This window comes from Canis lupus, chromosome 1 (genome assembly GCF_011100685.1).
Source record: "Canis lupus familiaris isolate Mischka breed German Shepherd chromosome 1, alternate assembly UU_Cfam_GSD_1.0, whole genome shotgun sequence".
Lineage (NCBI taxonomy): Eukaryota > Metazoa > Chordata > Mammalia > Carnivora > Canidae > Canis > Canis lupus.
Genome location: NC_049222.1, coordinates 68,518,590 through 68,536,086, shown reverse-complemented (window position 1 = coordinate 68,536,086; position 17,497 = coordinate 68,518,590). Strand labels below are relative to the sequence as shown.

Here is a 17,497-nt window from a genome sequence, read left to right as displayed (position 1 = left end):
ACACAGAGTGACTTAGTTCTGTGTCCCTCCCACTAAGTACAAGTCACTTGAAGTCATCAGAGACGCTGTTTTCTTCTTTATGCCAGTGGTTCTCAAACTGAAGGCCACATCTGAATCACCGGAGGGATTTTTAAAATACACGTTACTGGGCTCCACTTCCAGTTTCTGAGTTGATAGGTTTGGGGCAGGGCTCAAGAGTTTGCATTTTTTTTTTAAAAACAAGTTCCTAGTTGGTGCTTGCGTTGCTGTTCCAAGGACCGCACCATGAGGACCAGGGTCTGAGACAATCAATTTTTTGTGTTTGTGCACATTTCTTGAACTTAGTAGGGGCTCGGTAAGTGTTTTTAGTCAAAAATATATCTTTGTCTCCCTAAAATAAACCAGTGACACTTGACTCGGTCTTCAGGGTAGCACCTTCCTTGTGAGCACAGGCCAGTGCAGTCACCTATTTAAAATCCATCGGATTAAATAAATAAATAAATAAATAAATAAAATCCATCGGATCCATCTGATTGAATAATGAGCTGTAGCCCTGGCTCTCCAACCAGTATGCACATGGGGGCACCCTCGGGGGAGCTTTAGAATGTGGCCCCTGGGCTGCAGCCGGGATCGGCAGCTTGACACTCCGGGGAGGAGCTCAGGGAACCAGCCTTTGGCTGGGTTGGTGGGTGTAGCAGGATCCTGGGATCAGCGTAGGAAGCCCTGGCCACCAGGTGAGCTGTGCCTTGCTCCTGTTAGTTGCCTCGGTGCATCGATTTCTTGCAGTGAGCGTTGAACAAGCCTGTAGTTAGCGTGACACATAAAGCAAAAATGCTGAAGGGACCGTGTAGAATGGCAATGTGACCACATGAGCTCCAGGCCTGTCCGGGCTGCCCAGAGGATGGCTCCTGGATTTAGACATCACTGGAAGGAAGGAGCCACGAAAGGGCCACTTCCTGCGCCCCTAGAACTCTTCCTTAAATACTTCCCGAATGCTTATTATGCTGTCCTTCCACGCAGGTGATTTTAATTTCTTAAACTGTTGCCATAAAACAGAGAGGCGCCCCCCAGGGAAGGCACACCATGAGTGTCGCCCAGAAGTTGAATCATATGTGGGCGCTGGGGAGGTGACGGGTGGCACTTGCTGCAATCCTGCCAGCACGTGCGTAGATGCCAAACTGGTTAAGATGAGATCCCTCAGTTGAGAGAAAAGGGGGCTCCTCAACCTCCCATCACAGCGACAAGGACAAATGCGGGGAGCCAGCGGTGGAGCCCAGCCGAGCCCCAGGTGCTCTGCGAAGCAAACGTGATCATCTCTGCTTCCCAAAGCCAACCCTGCCGTAGCCAACCTGATAGCTCTCGGGGTGCAAGCTGGAGAAGACGGAGCCTCGGGGTGGGGTCCCCAGATTACAATTCGGGGACATTCTGAGTCTTTCTTCATGTTGTTGCCTCTGATTATCCTGGATCTGTGGCAGATACATCTCAAGAGGGGGACCAGAAGAAGAAAAATACTTAAAGAAATTAATTCCTTGGGGCGCCTGGTGGCTCCGTGGTGGAGCGTCTGCCTTTGGCTCTGGTCATGACCCCGGGGTGCTGGGATCGAGTCCACGTCGGGGGCCCCTGCTCAGCAGGCAGTCTTCTCACTCTCCCTCTGCCCACCTGCCCCCCCAAGCTTGTACTCTCTCTCTCTTGCTCTATCACAAATGAATAAATAAAATCTTTAAAAAATTTAACCCCTCCTGTTATTTTTTAATCTAAGGAAAATGGAAAAAAATGAACAGAGGAAAAGAAATCCAGATTTGTTGTCTTCAGCTGCCATTCCACACACATTTCCGGAGGCACAATACAGGCCAGAGGCTGTTCATCTACAGCCAAAGGTGACATCATACAGCAGAAGCGACAGAGGGCCGCTTCCCTCTTCAGACCTGTTGGAGTCAAATACTCTGCAAACAGCAAAGGGAGGTGTGTTTCTGGGGAGAAACTGCTGCTGTTGTTTAAATACCAAATATAGGTTATACCGTCCTACGTGCTGAATTTTCTCTTGGGGCAAGCACTCAGTTTGTCCCATTAAGTATTAAGGAAAGAAACGAAGGAAAGAAAGAAGAAAAAGGGAGGGATGGGGGAGGAGGGAAGGGAAAGAAGAATCCATGCTAGTGCTGGCTCGTCAGCTGTCTGCAAAAGGCAAAGGCTGCCCATCATTTCTGTAGGAGAGAATTATCTCTTGTCTGTGAGGAGAAAGAGGGAAAAATGACTGAGACTTGATCCGTTCACGACAGTCTCTTTAAAATACCATTTGCACAGAACACACTGCAGAGGAAAAGAGAACCCAAATCTCCTCAAGCCCTGGACTCTCAAGGTGCCAGATTCCATTAGGAAATGCTCGGCCCTCTCGTGACCTGTGGCAGCTACGTGCCTAAACAACGGTGATGGGTTACAGGGTCGCAGGAGGTCAGGACTCAGAGGTGGCACAGAGGTGCTTGGCATAAAACTGCACTCATTCTGTAGTTTGAAGATTAAGGCTCAGAGACGTCTGTTGACTTGCTCAAGATGTCTTTCTAGAAGGTGACACAGTTGTCATTAAGATCAAGGTCCCTTGACTCCCATTGTGTCCCCTTAGAATCTTCGATATTGTGTAATCTAAATTTTATCTGATTCTATGGCAATGGTCATTGATTTTTTTTTTTAAGGACCAAACGCCCTGTTCTACGTTTTAGAAGGCTCCTTTCAGAGTTGTTCTTGATTTGGACACACATCAACTCGACTCATGCAGCCATGTTCAACCCCCAACCCACCACCCTGTCCCTAGAGATTCAGACGAGAATCTCTACGACTCACTTCTAAAGTGGTCATGTTTTTCTGGTTTACTGCAGACAAGCGATTAGCCTCTCTGATTTTGTCCATGGCTTCTCTCAACAGGTCCCAAGCATCATCAACTTTGTCTTTGTAGTCGGCCAGCGTCGCTTGGAGATTCTTCTCCATTTCCTCGTTCTTTCCTCGGGACTCTCCAAATAGCTTCTTCACCTTCTTCAGAAGGCCTTCTGCGGCTCTGCAAGTGATAGTAATAAGCCCTTGTCACTGCCTCATGGTTTATTGGTATTAAACTGTGTTACAAAGAGATGCTAGCATTACAAGAGCGGGAAAATAAGACAATATTTAAAGCAGACTATGTACTAAATCGGGATGAAAACGGATACCCGAAAACTGGCAAGGCCACTTATAATTAATATATTGAAGCACAAAAAATACGCCCATTTATAATGCGTTAGTAATATAGCATTTTCAATTTGGAAAGAGTCATGTTGTTCTCATAACCTGACAGATGAAATAAATTTTACGATTCACTTCACATACCAAAAAAGAAAAGCCCCCCGATTCACCATAGTGATACGTTTTCTCTGTTACTCTGAATATAAGGTATAAACATTGCTATATTTGGTTAGAAATCGTGAAAAGCACTGTTACTGGCGTGCTAATATAATATCATGATACTGATATATTTTTCTTTCTTCTCTCAGCTGAGTGATCTGGGAGTTTCCTGGGTTTAATTTAGGGTTTTCCTACAGTAATAGTATTCTAAGCCTTTAAGAAAGACAAAACACTTGGAAAATGGTAGTTCTCAAACTAACAGGCATCATGATCCCCCAGACTGCTCATAAAAACAGATCGCTGGGCCCCAACCCCACATCTCTCGAGTCAGGAGGTCTGGGGTGGGTTTTAGCAATTTGTATGTTTAACAAGTTCTCAGGTGGTGCTGATATTGTTGGTTTAGCATATATTATTTAAGTATTAATAGCACCATCACTTTGAAGTTAACTGACTATAAATATAAATATAAGCATCTTTTTTTTTTCAATTGAGTGTGTAGTCACAGAGGTCATTTGCATTAGTAAAATCACAATTGCTCTTCCCAGCCTCAAATTTTCAGCCCTAATTTCAAAGTATGAGTGAGGCATTTATTATTTGATGACCTTCTACTCAGCATCTCCTAAAATGACAAAATGCGCAGAGTAGACTGCTGAATTCATAGCTTTATTCATCCAGAGATATTTTTATTAAAACAACAACAACAAAAAGCTATTGATGGTTTAGAGGTCCCTAACATAGGCAATTAATAAAGCAAGTCCATTAGCCCCATTATGGAAGGGACAGTACCGAAAAGATAAATTATCTGATTACTTAAATATAGGCAAAAATATGCTTTTAATCCACTTCAGAGCAGGATAAATCATAACCAAGTGAAAAATATGCAACAAAGTATCTTCTATTCATAAGGGTGATAAAAATTTTAGAAAACTACAAACAGCCATTTGGAAAGCTCATTTTATTAGATGAAAAAAATAATAAAGCACCGACTTACACCAGTTCATCTTCAGCAACTTCCTTCTGCTTATCTAGATTTCTCCTCCTCAGTTCTGTCATCATCTGGTCAATCTCTTTCTGAAGCGCTTGCAAATTTCTCTCAAAGGCCTTGTCTTGAGTTCCTAGAGTTTCATTTAGTCTTACGGCTTTTTCATTCACAGCTGCAGGGGGTAGAACAAATTTTGTAAGTCAGTAGACGCAAGTGCCACATGCAAAAATGGCACCAAGCATCTGCTCTTCCCCCACCACCTGCCATGGGCGTTCCGCTGGGAACAGAGAGCCGGTCAATCCGTAACAAGAAGGGAAAGGTGACATATCCCTCCAACTATATTTCTTTCGGGGGTCACGGTAATTCAAGTATGACGTTTCTGCATCGCAAGGAAGAAAAATGCAAGTAAGGAAATGGCTCAGACCTTCTTCAGGTGAGAGGCAAACCGTGAGGCATGTCACGTAGCCCTCGGGAGATGAAAGCACAAGGTCAGCACTGCTGAGAGACACAATCACCTTCTGAGTCCAAAGCCCGTCGGTGATGAGATCTCTGCAAACAGACCTACCCTCCTACGTCCACACAGCCTGTATTCATTTGTTTGAGGGAATGAGGCAGGAAGCACTGGTCTTGGGATGCGGGTCATAGCTTAAGGCCCAAAGCCACCTTCTAGCAACAACACCCACTGGAAGGGCCTGTGTTTATTGTGCATTGAATAAAGTTTCGGACTGTGCCCTTCAGAATCTTAGGCCTTTCTAGGTGCTTCAGGCATTCATCAGTGATGTCAGTCCTATCAAGCATCTATTTCATAGGTTAGTGTTCTGGTTTCATTTGGTAAAAGAATCCCATGTCAGATAAAAGTCTGAAAAACTGGGGGGTTGAAACATTTATGCGGTTCTAGTTTTAGGCCAACTTGTCCCGGAGTGTGTTCTATGGCACATTAACATAACAGGTTGAAGGGAGATATTTTCTCAGACTCTTGTGCACCAAACCCTGACTTCTGTACTATCACCTGGGAACATCCCCAGGATGAGGATTGGCTAAGAGGCATTTTCTACTATTCAACATTAGATTATTATTATTTTTTTAATTGGTGTTCAATTTGCCAACATATAGAATAACACCCAGTGCTCATCCCATTCAACGCTAGATTCTAAGACGTCTTTAGGATGTAAAGGATCCTGAAAATTCACTTCTATTCTCGGAAAAACTGTCCCGATTGGCACTGGCTGGAGCTATCCCAAGGGTAGTAGTCAGGGTCCCTGGAACAGGTGGACAGAGGCCAAACAGAGCAGCCACGACAGGTGTGACATGGCGAGTTTGCACAGCAGTTCTGAGATGTGGTCTCTAAGCAAGCGGCACTGGTTTCACCCCAGGAACTGACTAGAAACGGAGATTCTCAGGCCCTGACCCAGACCTACTGAGTTAAAAATTCTGGGCCCAAGGGGACCAGGAATCTGTGTTTTAACAGGCCCTTGGGGGCTTCATGCTGTATGCTAGAGTTTGAAAATCATGGTTTAGCAGAAGGAATCGGGTTTCAATCTTTAATTTTACCCTTTCCAAAATATATCTTTTGAATTCTCTTTTCGTGATTAAGGTGTTTAGTTAGAAAGCTGCTGCTGTCAACACCTTATTCTAACAGCCATAGTTTAACCTGCAGAACAATTTGAATCAACTCTTTTAAAGAACTAATATGGCCATTCCTAGCCCTGTGGCAGAAATTATTGCTCAGGGGCCATATTCCTAGGAGTTAGTGAGGGTGGCTCTTTCTTGGCCAATACTTAGCCCTCCTACTTTGACATACACCAAAGAACCTTCTCAAGATTCCACCCCCACCGTTGCTAAGTTATCACCTAGGCTGCGGGGTGTTTGTCAAGGAACCACAGTGACCATGGCCTGATGAAGGAAAGCTCCTTGATCCAGCAGACTCTGCGAGAACTATGCCAGAACATGCCAACGATTAAATGTATGGTTTATACTTCTTAGATTTCAGGAAAGGTGGTAGATTTGGTTCCCCTTATGGCACCTCTCCTGCTTTGGCCTGTCTGTATGTTGACTTTGACTAACTGTATTATGTAACTAATCCCTGACCTCCTTTGCATTCATAAATCCCACTTCTCAACTCGTCAAAGGTGTATGCTTTTCTTTCATTAAGTGAATATATACTGAGCTTTGACGAGAGATATTTTTTGAAATTTGATGGACATTAGGTCCTGAGTCTAGGTGGTTGTAAGGGGGTAATGCTGAGAGATGCAGCCTCACTTGTGGTCTCTTCTCAAAACCAAACTTCTGCAGAGAAGAGCTTGCTGGAAAAAGAATGATGTAAGAGAGAGGAAAGGAAAAGAAAGGGATGCCTGGACCTTTTGGAGCATATGTATCCTTTCTTTTAAATGAAAATAATTATGGAAACAACTAGAAGAAATTATTAAGGCACACACCAGCCGCTTTAGCAAAATGATACTGTGTTGAGAAAGCAAGGCATCATTTTAATAGAAGAGATGTGATTGCTCTTCTGCTTCTACATATGGAATTTGGAAATTCTCTGAATATTTTAAAACTAAAGATGAATGTGTTGTTAAGTCTCTTATTCAAAGATATCCACTGTGGGTTCAGTCCATCTTCAATAGGATTGAGGATAATTGTAACATTAATATATCTCTTAAATTTACTTATATATTTCTCCTTTATTTCAAAGGGAATTTTAAGTAGTTTTGAAATATCTTTAAAATAAGATAAAATTAACATAAAAGGAGATGGACTAAAGATAAAAAATAATGTAAATCAGAAGACATATTAATAGACGGTATCTCAGGAGCCAGAGCATAGCAGCAGATAAAAAAGGGATACCTAAGTACACAGTATCTGTAACATATAAATACATTAATTCCTCAGGAGAAACAAAGTTGTTTTTCCTACTGAGCCTAAAAAAAATATATCCTCTGATGGGTAAATTCATCATGAATGACAAATACTACTGTGACCTGAGAAATAGGAAAGAAGGTGTCTAGCATTTATTCAGTCCTAATATATGTTGGTACATATGCTAATACATCATATATATACACACACATGTATATCTATATATGGGTTGTTTTATATATATATATATATATATATATACATGTTTATATATATTCAATCATTAATTCTAATAGTTCATGGAATAAAATATAGCATATTTGTGATCTAATCAGAAGTCACAGCAAAGTAGATTTTAAAACTTAATAGTGAGATAAGAATGCCTTGGATTAAGAGACCTTGATTATGCAGGAAGAGACCATGACTTAGGATGGAAGATGGGGAGTAAGGTGCTGCATCTCCCTAAAAATAAAACTGAAATAGACAAATGCTGGGCTAACACATGTACTTTTCCCACAGCAATTTATTGTCACTAATAAAACTAAAAGTACTGATATTATCCCCAATTGGTATAATTATAAGAGACAAAATGGGTGTGGATATATGACCTACTTAAGGCTTTTGGTGAATTTCCTTTATTTTAAAAAAAAAAAAAATCTCCTGAACCGCCAAGACTTGCAGTACCATATAAACGCCTCAGTCAGGATTTGGTTTACCTCTTGCATATTCCAATTTAAACATTCAGGAAATTTCGATAGTTGGACTAGTTTTGTCAAAGTTCTTTTCTAAAGGGCTGTGCTTATCATACTTGTGGTCATTTACATTAGTACCTGCTGGAAGAAGGGAGGAGGGTGCACATTTCTCCCACGTACGGGATCACGGCTACCCCATGGGGTTCTTCATGTGAATCAGCAAAGCACTGTCCCATCTGGACAGACACAACCAGACTGCCTGCCTGATGCACAGCTTAGGGAATGGGCGACCCCTCAGATGGATGGACAGTGGGTGATGAGCAAACCTGGCCTAGATCTCATTTCCACCTGCCCCTGCTGGTGCCTTTGCACAGCCCGGGTGGTGGGCACAACGCAGAGGAAACAAATGAGCAGGGCTGATGTTGGAGCCTATTGAGACCATGCACAAGCATTTATTCTTATGCATGAATGTTTGATTGAAATGATTTCAAAATAAGCTTCCAGGATAGGCTGTAAGCATTGACAGGCCTTCATGGATCCAGGCAGAGGGAAACTGTCTCACTTGCAATGGGATTTTTTTTTGTTTTTTATATGTGTGGGGTAGAAGGACTGCGGGATGGAGAACACCTCAAGTTGCATTAATAAAATAAAACCAGGGAAAGCGCAAAAACTCCAGTGAGCAGAGGATAAACCATAATGAGTTAATCACGAATTTTCTGGTACGTGTAACTTCTGTTTCAGATCCTGACATGTTTTGCTTCAGATTAAAACTCTGTTGCTCCTTGCAGTGGGGAAATCTTTGGGAGTCTCTGTCTCTTCTTGGCCAGGGATTCCTAAGAATTCCCTGTTAGGATCTGCCTTGAACGTTATCTCATGTCCTGATTTATTTGGCTATATTTCCAAGTAAAATGTCTAAAATACATAGCACTGTACAGCAATAAAAATATTTTATTTTCTAAAGAAAAAAAGCCGAAGCATTTTTCTTACTTTCTAAACATGCGTGTATGTTTCTTGTATAATAGATACTTAAGATCTTGGGTTTTGTTGTTGTTGCTGTTTTCCGTGTTTCCTATAAGAGTTCTTAACCTGTGGTTTAGCCCCCAACTGGCTTCCACTTTGATTCTCAGTAGAGAATTGGTAGATGCCAAGAACTAATTCCTAGAGAATTAGGAACTAAATGCACTGAAGCCTCTGGTAAGATAGCAAATCCAAACCCCAAGCAACAGATGTTCATTAAAAACAGCACCAAGTATTTTAAAAGCCATTTTGAGAAATTAAAGTGCTGCTTTAATGTACTGAGCAGGATGATAACATTAGCTTTAAAAAATTTAACAATTTTTTGAATAATTTTGAATACAAACAATGGCAAAGCATAAGTTGCCCATTAGTTTAATCATAATAGCCATTCCTTAAAAATGAAAGCATTCCTAAGGAACTGTACTCAATTTACCATGACTCTGCCCCCATAATTACTAATTCACGGACTGTGGCCCCTAATTTAACACTGTAGACTGTAGATGCTCAGCAGAGAATGCCCTTGAATATCCCAACCAAAATACTTTTCAAAACCCGACCCTCAGGTTGAGAAATGTCATTTCTTACTAGAGAAATTCCAATCCTGTGTAATCCCTTTTTCTATTTTTCTGGTGGGAGACATAATGATTAAATTAAATGATTCTAATACCTTCTGCATCCTGGGCAAGCTCCTTAATGAATTCTCCTAAGGAGTCTGCTCTCCTGTTGGTCCTCTCAGCATCCTGTCCAGTTTGCTCGCCATCTGCTGTCACTTTGGTAGCCTAATGATCCAAATGCAGGAAAAGCATAATTAATTGAGATGATGAAGCTACAGCTAGATAAGCTCCCACTGGCTACATTTTCTTTCAAATATAACTCTGAGCCAAAGGCAATCGATGAATTATTGATCAGATATACTGGAAATGACACCCCGTGCTCAAGTATACAATTAAACTTTATTACTTCTTGCATTAAATGGAAATCAGAGAGCTGTATTTGGTCTTTTTAAAACCCCTGCTATATACAATGACATAGAAGAAGTGATAAAACACAATTATTTTTGAAGTAACTTTAAGGCACAGTTGCCAAAAGTCTTTAATGGATTCTTAGGCTTCCACATGTTACAGTTTTGTCCATATTTTATTTACTGAAAAAGTGTGGAGCAGAGCAATGATCTCCTGAGGAGGCTCAGGCCGTCTGTCTCAATAAGCTTGATCCTATAGATGCAGTCTAGATCAATACGTTAATTAAAGAAACAAAGAGAGAGAAATGCTTAGCTACTCAGTAGTAAATGCTTGTTTTATAACACTCTAAAGATGCCAGTAAAACGTTAAAGAAGAAGAAATGCTAACTTTCCCCATATGTCATCACCAGAAAAGACGGCTGTTAATCATAGTACCATCCATCACCATCAGCAAAACAGAACGCCACAAATAGCCTCACCTCCCAAAGAATATCCCCGTACATGTGCACCTTCATTCGCAGTGAAGGTGCCACGCGACACAAAGGGATCCACTTAATGTGTCCGTAGGGAAGACATGTTGTATTTAGTCAAGTAAAAATGGCAGAGGTGACATTCAAAGTTTCCTAAAAGATACTCTAAGGTTTAGAAATAGGTTTATAGTTCATTTTTCTATGCATATGCATATGCTAATAAATATCACTTCTTTTTTTACTAAAAAGATAGGGCTAATCTAATTACAGATAATGAATCAAAGAATCGCAAACTGCCTTAAAATAATTTGAAAAGGTCCAAATTGGCAGAGTATTAATGCTCTATAATCTTGTACCAGAGTGTTTGCATTGTAGACATGCCCAGAGATTCTAATTTTTTTTATACATAAGTGGATTTTAAGTAGAAATTAAAATAGAACTAAATGGGCAATACAGAACATGGCAAGAGATGCTATAGAAATTATCCTGCATTTTGTGTTTCCCAGGGTGCAGTAGAAGAGTTAAGTCATGACCGTTTTCAAGGGTTTACCTAAAAGGTAAGAATATAAGGTCCAACTATCATCGACTTATGTCTCAACTTATGAGTGTTACCATCACAAACAGAAGGATGAAAGGATAAGATCCACTAGAAGTCAAAAAAATCCCTCTTTGCAGTGTGTGGTAAATAGACATAATTATCCGGAGGGTGCCAATCAATAGGTCACGTGACGTTTTACACATATGCACCACATGCATATACACATGCACGTAGCTTTTTTTTATTTTTTCACATAGCTTTTTAAATGTTACTTTGGCATCACTAAAGTCAGCTGCTTAAGATGTTGGCCTTCGACTCTGTCACAGATGTTTGTCTGGCCTGGACTTGACTGGACTCTATAATCTCACTCCTATTTTCACCATCACAGATGATACTAAGGGACTTCATCTACGTTACGGTTAGTTTTAATATCTTAATGAGTCATGAATTAGCAGCACTGCGTTATCACACAGAAGCTGCACGTTATGATTCAAACTTAAAATTTATTCTTTGCTTTATCAATCCTTATCTATATTACTAATTTATCAACACCTTATCGATTATATTCCTAAAAGATCGTATGTTACATATTCACACCATGAAGGCTACCAGCTTTATCAATCCTTATCTATATTACTAATTTATCAACACCTTATCGATTATATTCCTAAAAGATCGTATGTTACATATTCACACCATGAAGGCTACCAATTCTGGTTCACAGTTGAAAGCATCTAATTTTTTAAAATAAATGTGTATTGATACCCCGTCTCTTTTAAATTCTGGATGGTCACAATCCCACCGGCTGCCTTTCATTCTTCTTCCTTAATTAATTTATACAATAATGTGTAAAGTGTCATCATCAACAAACTGGGTATGGATTATATGAGTACTTCAACGGTTGGATGTCAGGAATTCTCCATGACCCATGGTAAGAACCAAGCTGAAAGAGTGATCACTAAGGCCCTACGCAGTCAGCCTCCCTGGAGTCCGTGTGGTGCATGAACTAGGCCAACCTTTTTCCTCCTTAGGCCCTTCTCGGATCCTGCTGCCTTTGCCTGGAATGAACTTCTCCTCTGTCCTTTCAGATCCTCATCGTCTGTCATCTTTCAGCATCAGTGTCCCCTCTGGGTGTGGCCATTTCTAGGCCACTTTCCATGGAACATGTTCATCATAGTTACCATGCATTTTAGAATTACTTATGGCTCCCCTACTTATTGGCTACCTCCCTGGAGGAAGGGTAAGCTGTCAGAGAGCAGGAATTGGGCCTGTTTTGCTCATCACTTAATACACAGCTCCTGGTGTGATACTAACTGATAGCAAGTATTGGATGAACGATCAATAAATGATTAAGCAATTACCTACCAAATTTTGCCAACTTTTTTTTTTTTTTTACCATTCTAACTGTCTCTTTTTCTACAAACACTCCCCAAAAGAGCTTTTGTTTGTACTACTGCAACTCTTCTCCAATTATCCAAAATAAATGCAGCCTTAAAAAGTCAGTACCCACTTGACCTTCTCTGTGAAGTCCTCCCTGACTATTTTGGCTTAGGCTCTTTTTTTTTTTCTTCTCCTTTCCTTTTCTTTCTTTCTTATTCAAATTTTTCGTTTAATATACTGTGAGATACCTTGATTGTATCTTCTCCAAAGTACTCTCCCCCCTGCATCTTCCAACTCTTCCAAAAGAGTTCTCTAGTTTTCCTAACGCAACAAGAGATTCTGGACTATACTTCTGTCCTCTTTTTGAAAGTAATATCCTCCCACTGACACCAATGGTCACACATTCTCATCTAATAAGGAAATGTATTTATGAACATCAGAAACCCAGTTCTGAAACATTTGCATTAATTCTGAATGGATTCAGCATTTTCTGGCTTTAAAGAAAAGCAGCAGTTTGAACTTGTGACTTGTTGATAAACCCATTTCTGCTGAGGGGAGAGGAAGGGAAGGAGAGCAGATGCTGCATTTCCCTGCCACTCCCAAGTGCTACACTTCACAAAGGGATGCATCCAAAGCAGACGTGCAATGGTGACTTTAAAACTGTTACTGCAATACAACGATGAAGTAGACGGTAACTGGACACCGACCAGTTTCTTTTCCCCCCAAACAAACTAAAAAACATAACCAGAAAGATAACTGCCTGTTCTTGCGCAGTTCTTCCGATCATGTTGAAAGGATCTCACATTCAATGATCAAAACATTTTCAAATAGGATTTTCATTTTAAGATGTTCCCCTCCCCCTGCCCCTCCCCCACCTCCCAGGTATTTAGCTTGAAAGAATGGGCTTTCTTACCCATTTTATACATATTTCAATCAGCAATAGTAACTATCAATAATTTGGGATTTCTGTTTACGGTTGCTCCAATTGTTTTTCCAATTCCACAAAGCCATTATTCTGTGTTGCCATAGAACAGAGACGGTGGATTCCAGGTAACAGAGTTTTTTTTTTCCCCATTTTTTGATCTATTTTAGAAAGAGAAAGTACAAGAGACAGACAGCCCATGGGGTGCGGAGCGGGCAGAGGGAGAGGCTCTCAGGGGGGCCCTCCAAGGGCCTCGATCTCACGACCCATGAGATCATGATCTGAGCTGAAACCAAGACCTGGACCTTTAACTGAGCCACCCAGGCACCTCGCAAAGATTCCTTCTGAAATCAGTGTTGGGTTAGATGTGAAACACTAAATGTTTGGATTCAATAGGCTAAAAAGATGTGAAAGCTAGGAAACGTTATTCGTGTTTCATAGAAGAAATAATCTGAACAATCTGACTTTTGGTTGTATAATATTATACACACTGGGTGGACCCGATGCAGCATCGCCGCCCCGTCCAGGTGCATGCGTACCTGCACTTGTGCCCCATGCTGACCTGCTTGGTGTGTGCAGCCCAGCCGGGCGCTGTGGGATGTGAATGGGGGGCCTAACCATGGTGCCTGGGGGGAGGGGCTCTAACCTTGGTGCCATGGGGGGGTGCTAACCGTGGTGCCGGGGGTGGGGTGGGGTGGTGGTGTTGCTAACAGTGGTGCCATGGGAGGTGTTGCTAACCTTGGTGCTGTGTGTGGGGGCTAACTGTGGTGTGTGTGTAGGGGGTTGCTAACCTTGGTGCCATGGGGGGAGCTCTAACTGTGGTGCTGGGTGGGGGGCTAACCTTGGTGCTGTGGGGGGGCTCTAACCATGGTGCCGGGTTGGGGGCTAACCTTGGTGCCCTGGCAGGATTCTATTGCCGGGTGTATCAGCCGCTGTGCTGCGATGGCTTTAGGCTTTGCCACCACAACCACCATGAGGTTTGTCAACACTTACACACTGTTTTACAGCAAGGTGGACACTGAAGACTTTGCTAAATAAATTAACTTTTGATCCCCTACAGCAAGGACCTGTTTCCCCTTTCCTGATTCAACCTTGTCTTATGGAGCTTTCCCGGACCTGCAGGGTCCATGTCAATCTTGAGGTCCTGATGCTGGAGGGTATTTCAGGGTGACCTGCACACGTGTTGTGTTGGCATCTGGACGGGACCCTTTCTGGGATTTTCAAAACCAACTGTTGTTATTACCGCCATTTGTGACTATGTTGGGTAGTTACTTTGTGAGGTTTTTGCATATCTAATCTCTGTCCGTGGGGCTGAGGCTCTAACTCATTTCATTTCTGTTTTTACTCCTCAGGGTGCCAAGCATGGGAGACATTGAGTGATTAGCTAACATAATAATAAACCAACTACAAATCCCTTTGAAGTTCCAAAGCCCATTGGAAGAACCAAAAAGGATCTTTCTGTATGCCTTCCCAGCACCATTCAAGCTGGTCTCGTGCCAGGTGCTTTGCTTGCCAGTGAATGTGGATGGCTGGGCAGTTCTTGGGCATTTTTCAGAGGCTAACTGGAAGCCCGTGCTCAAGAGCTGCCTCTGATGCTTAGGAGGGGAGCCAGGCAGAGGACCCTGCTGTCCCAACCACCACCATCCCAACCATGCTGCATTCTTGTCACTGGCCTCATGGTCGTAGAAACCTGCCATTAGGGGGGCGGGGCAAGATGGTGGAGGAGTAGGGTCCCCAAGTCACCTGTCCCCACCAACTTACCTAGATAACTTTCAAATCATCCTGAAAACCTACGAATTTGACCTGAGATTTAAAGAGAGAACAACTGGAATGCTACAGAGAGGAGTCTGCGCTTCTAACAAGTACAACTCATTTTTAGCCATTCTGCACTGAGCAAAATGACTAGAAAGAAGAACTCACCACAAAGGAAAGAATCCGAAACAGTACTCTCTGCCACAGAGTTACAGAATTTGGATTACAATTCAATGTCTGAAAGCCAATTTAGAAGCACAACTATAAAGCTACTGGTGGCTCTGGAAAAGAGCATAAAGGACTCTAGAGACTTTGTTACTGCAGAATCTAGATCTAATAAGGCTGAAATTAAAAATCAATTAAATGAGATGCAATCCAAACTGGAGGTCCTAACGACGAGGGTTAATGAGGTGGAAGAAAATGTGAGTGACATAGATGACAAGTTGATGGCAAGGAAGGAAGCTGAGGAAAAAAGAGAGAAACAATGAAAAGACCTTGAGGAAAGGTTAAGGGAAATAGATTTCCTCAGGAGGAAAAATCTATGTTTAACTGGGGTTTCAGAGGGCGCCGAGAGGGACAGAGGACCAGAAAGTATATTTGAACAAATCATAACTGAGAACTTCCCTAATTTGGGGAGGCAAACAGGCATTCAGATCCAGGATATAGAGAGATTCCCCTCCCCCTAAAATCAATAAAAACCGTTCAACACCTCAACATTTAATAGTGAAACTTGCAAATTCCGAAGATAAAGAGAAAATCCCTAAAGCAACAAGAGAAAAGAGATCCATAACTTATATGGGGAGAAATATCAGATTAACAGCAGACCCGTCCACAGAGACCTGGCAGGCCAGAAAGGGCAGCAGGATATATTCAGGGTCCTAAATGAGAAGAACCTGCAGCCAAGAATACTCTATCCAGCAAGGCTCTCATTCAGAATAGAAGAAGAGATAAAGAGTTTCCAGGATAGGCAGAAACTGAAAGAATATGTGACCACCAAACCAGCTCTGCAAGAAATATTAAGGGGGACCCTGTAAAAGAAAGAGGAAGCCCAAAGAAACAATTCACAAAGACAGGGACTGAATAGGTATTACGATGACACTAAACTCATATCTTTCAATACTTACTCTGAACGTGAATGGGCTTAATGATCCCATCAAAAGGCGCAGGGTGTCAGACTGGATGAAAAAGCAAGACCCATCTATTTGCTGTCTACAAGAGACTCATTTGAGACCTAAGGACACCTACAGCCTGAAAATGAAAGGTTGGAGAACGATTTATCCTTCAAATGGTCCTCAAAAGAAAGCAGGGGTGGCAATCCTCATATCAGATAAATTAAAGTTTATCCCAAAGACTGTAGTAAGAGATGAAGAGGGACACTATATCATACTTAAAGGGTCTGTCCAATAAGAGGACCTAACAATCATGAATATTTATGCCCCGAATGTGGGAGCTGCCAAGTATATCAATCAATTAATAACCAAAGTAAAAAGATACTTGGATAATAATACACTAATACTGGGAGACTTCAACACAACATTTTCTGCAAATGACAGATTTTCTAAGCACAACATCTCCAAAGAGACAAGAACTTTAAATGATACACTGGACCAGATGGATTTCAGAGATATTTACAGAACTTTACATCGAAATGCAACTGAATATACATTATTCTCAAGTGCATATGGAACTTTCTCCAGAATAGACCACATACTGGGTCACAAATGAAGTCTCAACTGATACCAAAAGATTGGGATTGTCCCCTGCATATTTTCAGACCATAATGCTTTGAAACTTAAACTCAATCATAAGAAGAAATTTGGAAGAAACTCAAACATGTGGAGGTAAAAGAGCATCCTGCTAATTTCCTCAACCAGGAAATTAGAGAAGAATTATGAAGATTCATGGAAGCTAATGAGAATGGAGATAAAACCATTCAAAATCTTTGGGATACAGCAAAAGCAGTCCTAAGAGGGAAATACATCGCAATACAAGCATCCCTCAAAAAAAATGGAAAAAGCTCAAATACACAAGTTAACCTTGCACCTAAAGGAACTGGAGAAAGAACAGCAAATAAAACCTATACCACGCAGAAGAAGAGAGTTAATAAAGATTCGAGCAGAACTCAATGAAATAGAGACTAGAACTGTAGAAGAGATCAACAAAACCAGGAGTTAGTTCTTTGAAAGAATTAATAAGATAGATAAACCATTAGCGAGCCTTATTAAAAACAAAAGAGAAAAGACTCCAATAAAATCATGAATGAAAAAGGACAGATCACAACTAATACCAAGAAAATACAAACACAATTTTAAAAACATATTATAAGCAGCTATACACCAATAAATTAGGCAATCTAGAAGAAATTGATGCATTTCTGGAAAACCACAAACTACCAAAACTGGAGCAGGAAGAAATAGAAAACCTGAACAGGCCGATAACCAGGGAGGAAATTGAAGTAGTCATCAAAAACCTCCCAAGACACAAAAGTCCAGGGCCAGATGGCTTCCCAGGGAAATTATATCACACGTTTAAAGAAGAAACAATACCTATTCTACTAAAGCTGTTCCAAAAGATAGAAAGGG

At 41.4% G+C, this 17,497-nt stretch overlaps 1 protein-coding gene and 1 long non-coding RNA gene across 4 annotated transcripts in view; one reads left to right on the top strand and one right to left on the bottom strand.

Annotated features, from left to right (window-relative positions):
- LAMA2 (laminin subunit alpha 2) overlaps positions 1–17,497 on the bottom strand; it is a 584,053-nt gene that overhangs the window by 118,791 nt on the left and 447,765 nt on the right. For both annotated transcript variants that reach the window (XM_038526758.1, XM_038526759.1), the window contains exons 35-37: positions 9,560–9,671; positions 4,337–4,499; positions 2,815–3,025 (exon numbers count right to left, since the gene is read on the bottom strand). In XM_038526758.1, coding sequence (XP_038382686.1) covers positions 2,815–3,025; positions 4,337–4,499; positions 9,560–9,671 — 486 coding nt within the window. The remainder of the gene's footprint in view (positions 1–2,814; positions 3,026–4,336; positions 4,500–9,559; positions 9,672–17,497) is intronic.
- LOC119870796 overlaps positions 6,158–17,497 on the top strand; it is a 36,090-nt gene continuing 24,750 nt past the window's right edge. Inside the window, exons 1-2 of one of the 2 annotated variants that reach the window (XR_005353916.1) lie at positions 6,158–6,290; positions 10,830–10,880. This is a non-coding gene — a long non-coding RNA (uncharacterized LOC119870796). The remainder of the gene's footprint in view (positions 6,291–10,829; positions 10,881–17,497) is intronic. The other variant, XR_005353915.1, reaches the window with a different exon arrangement.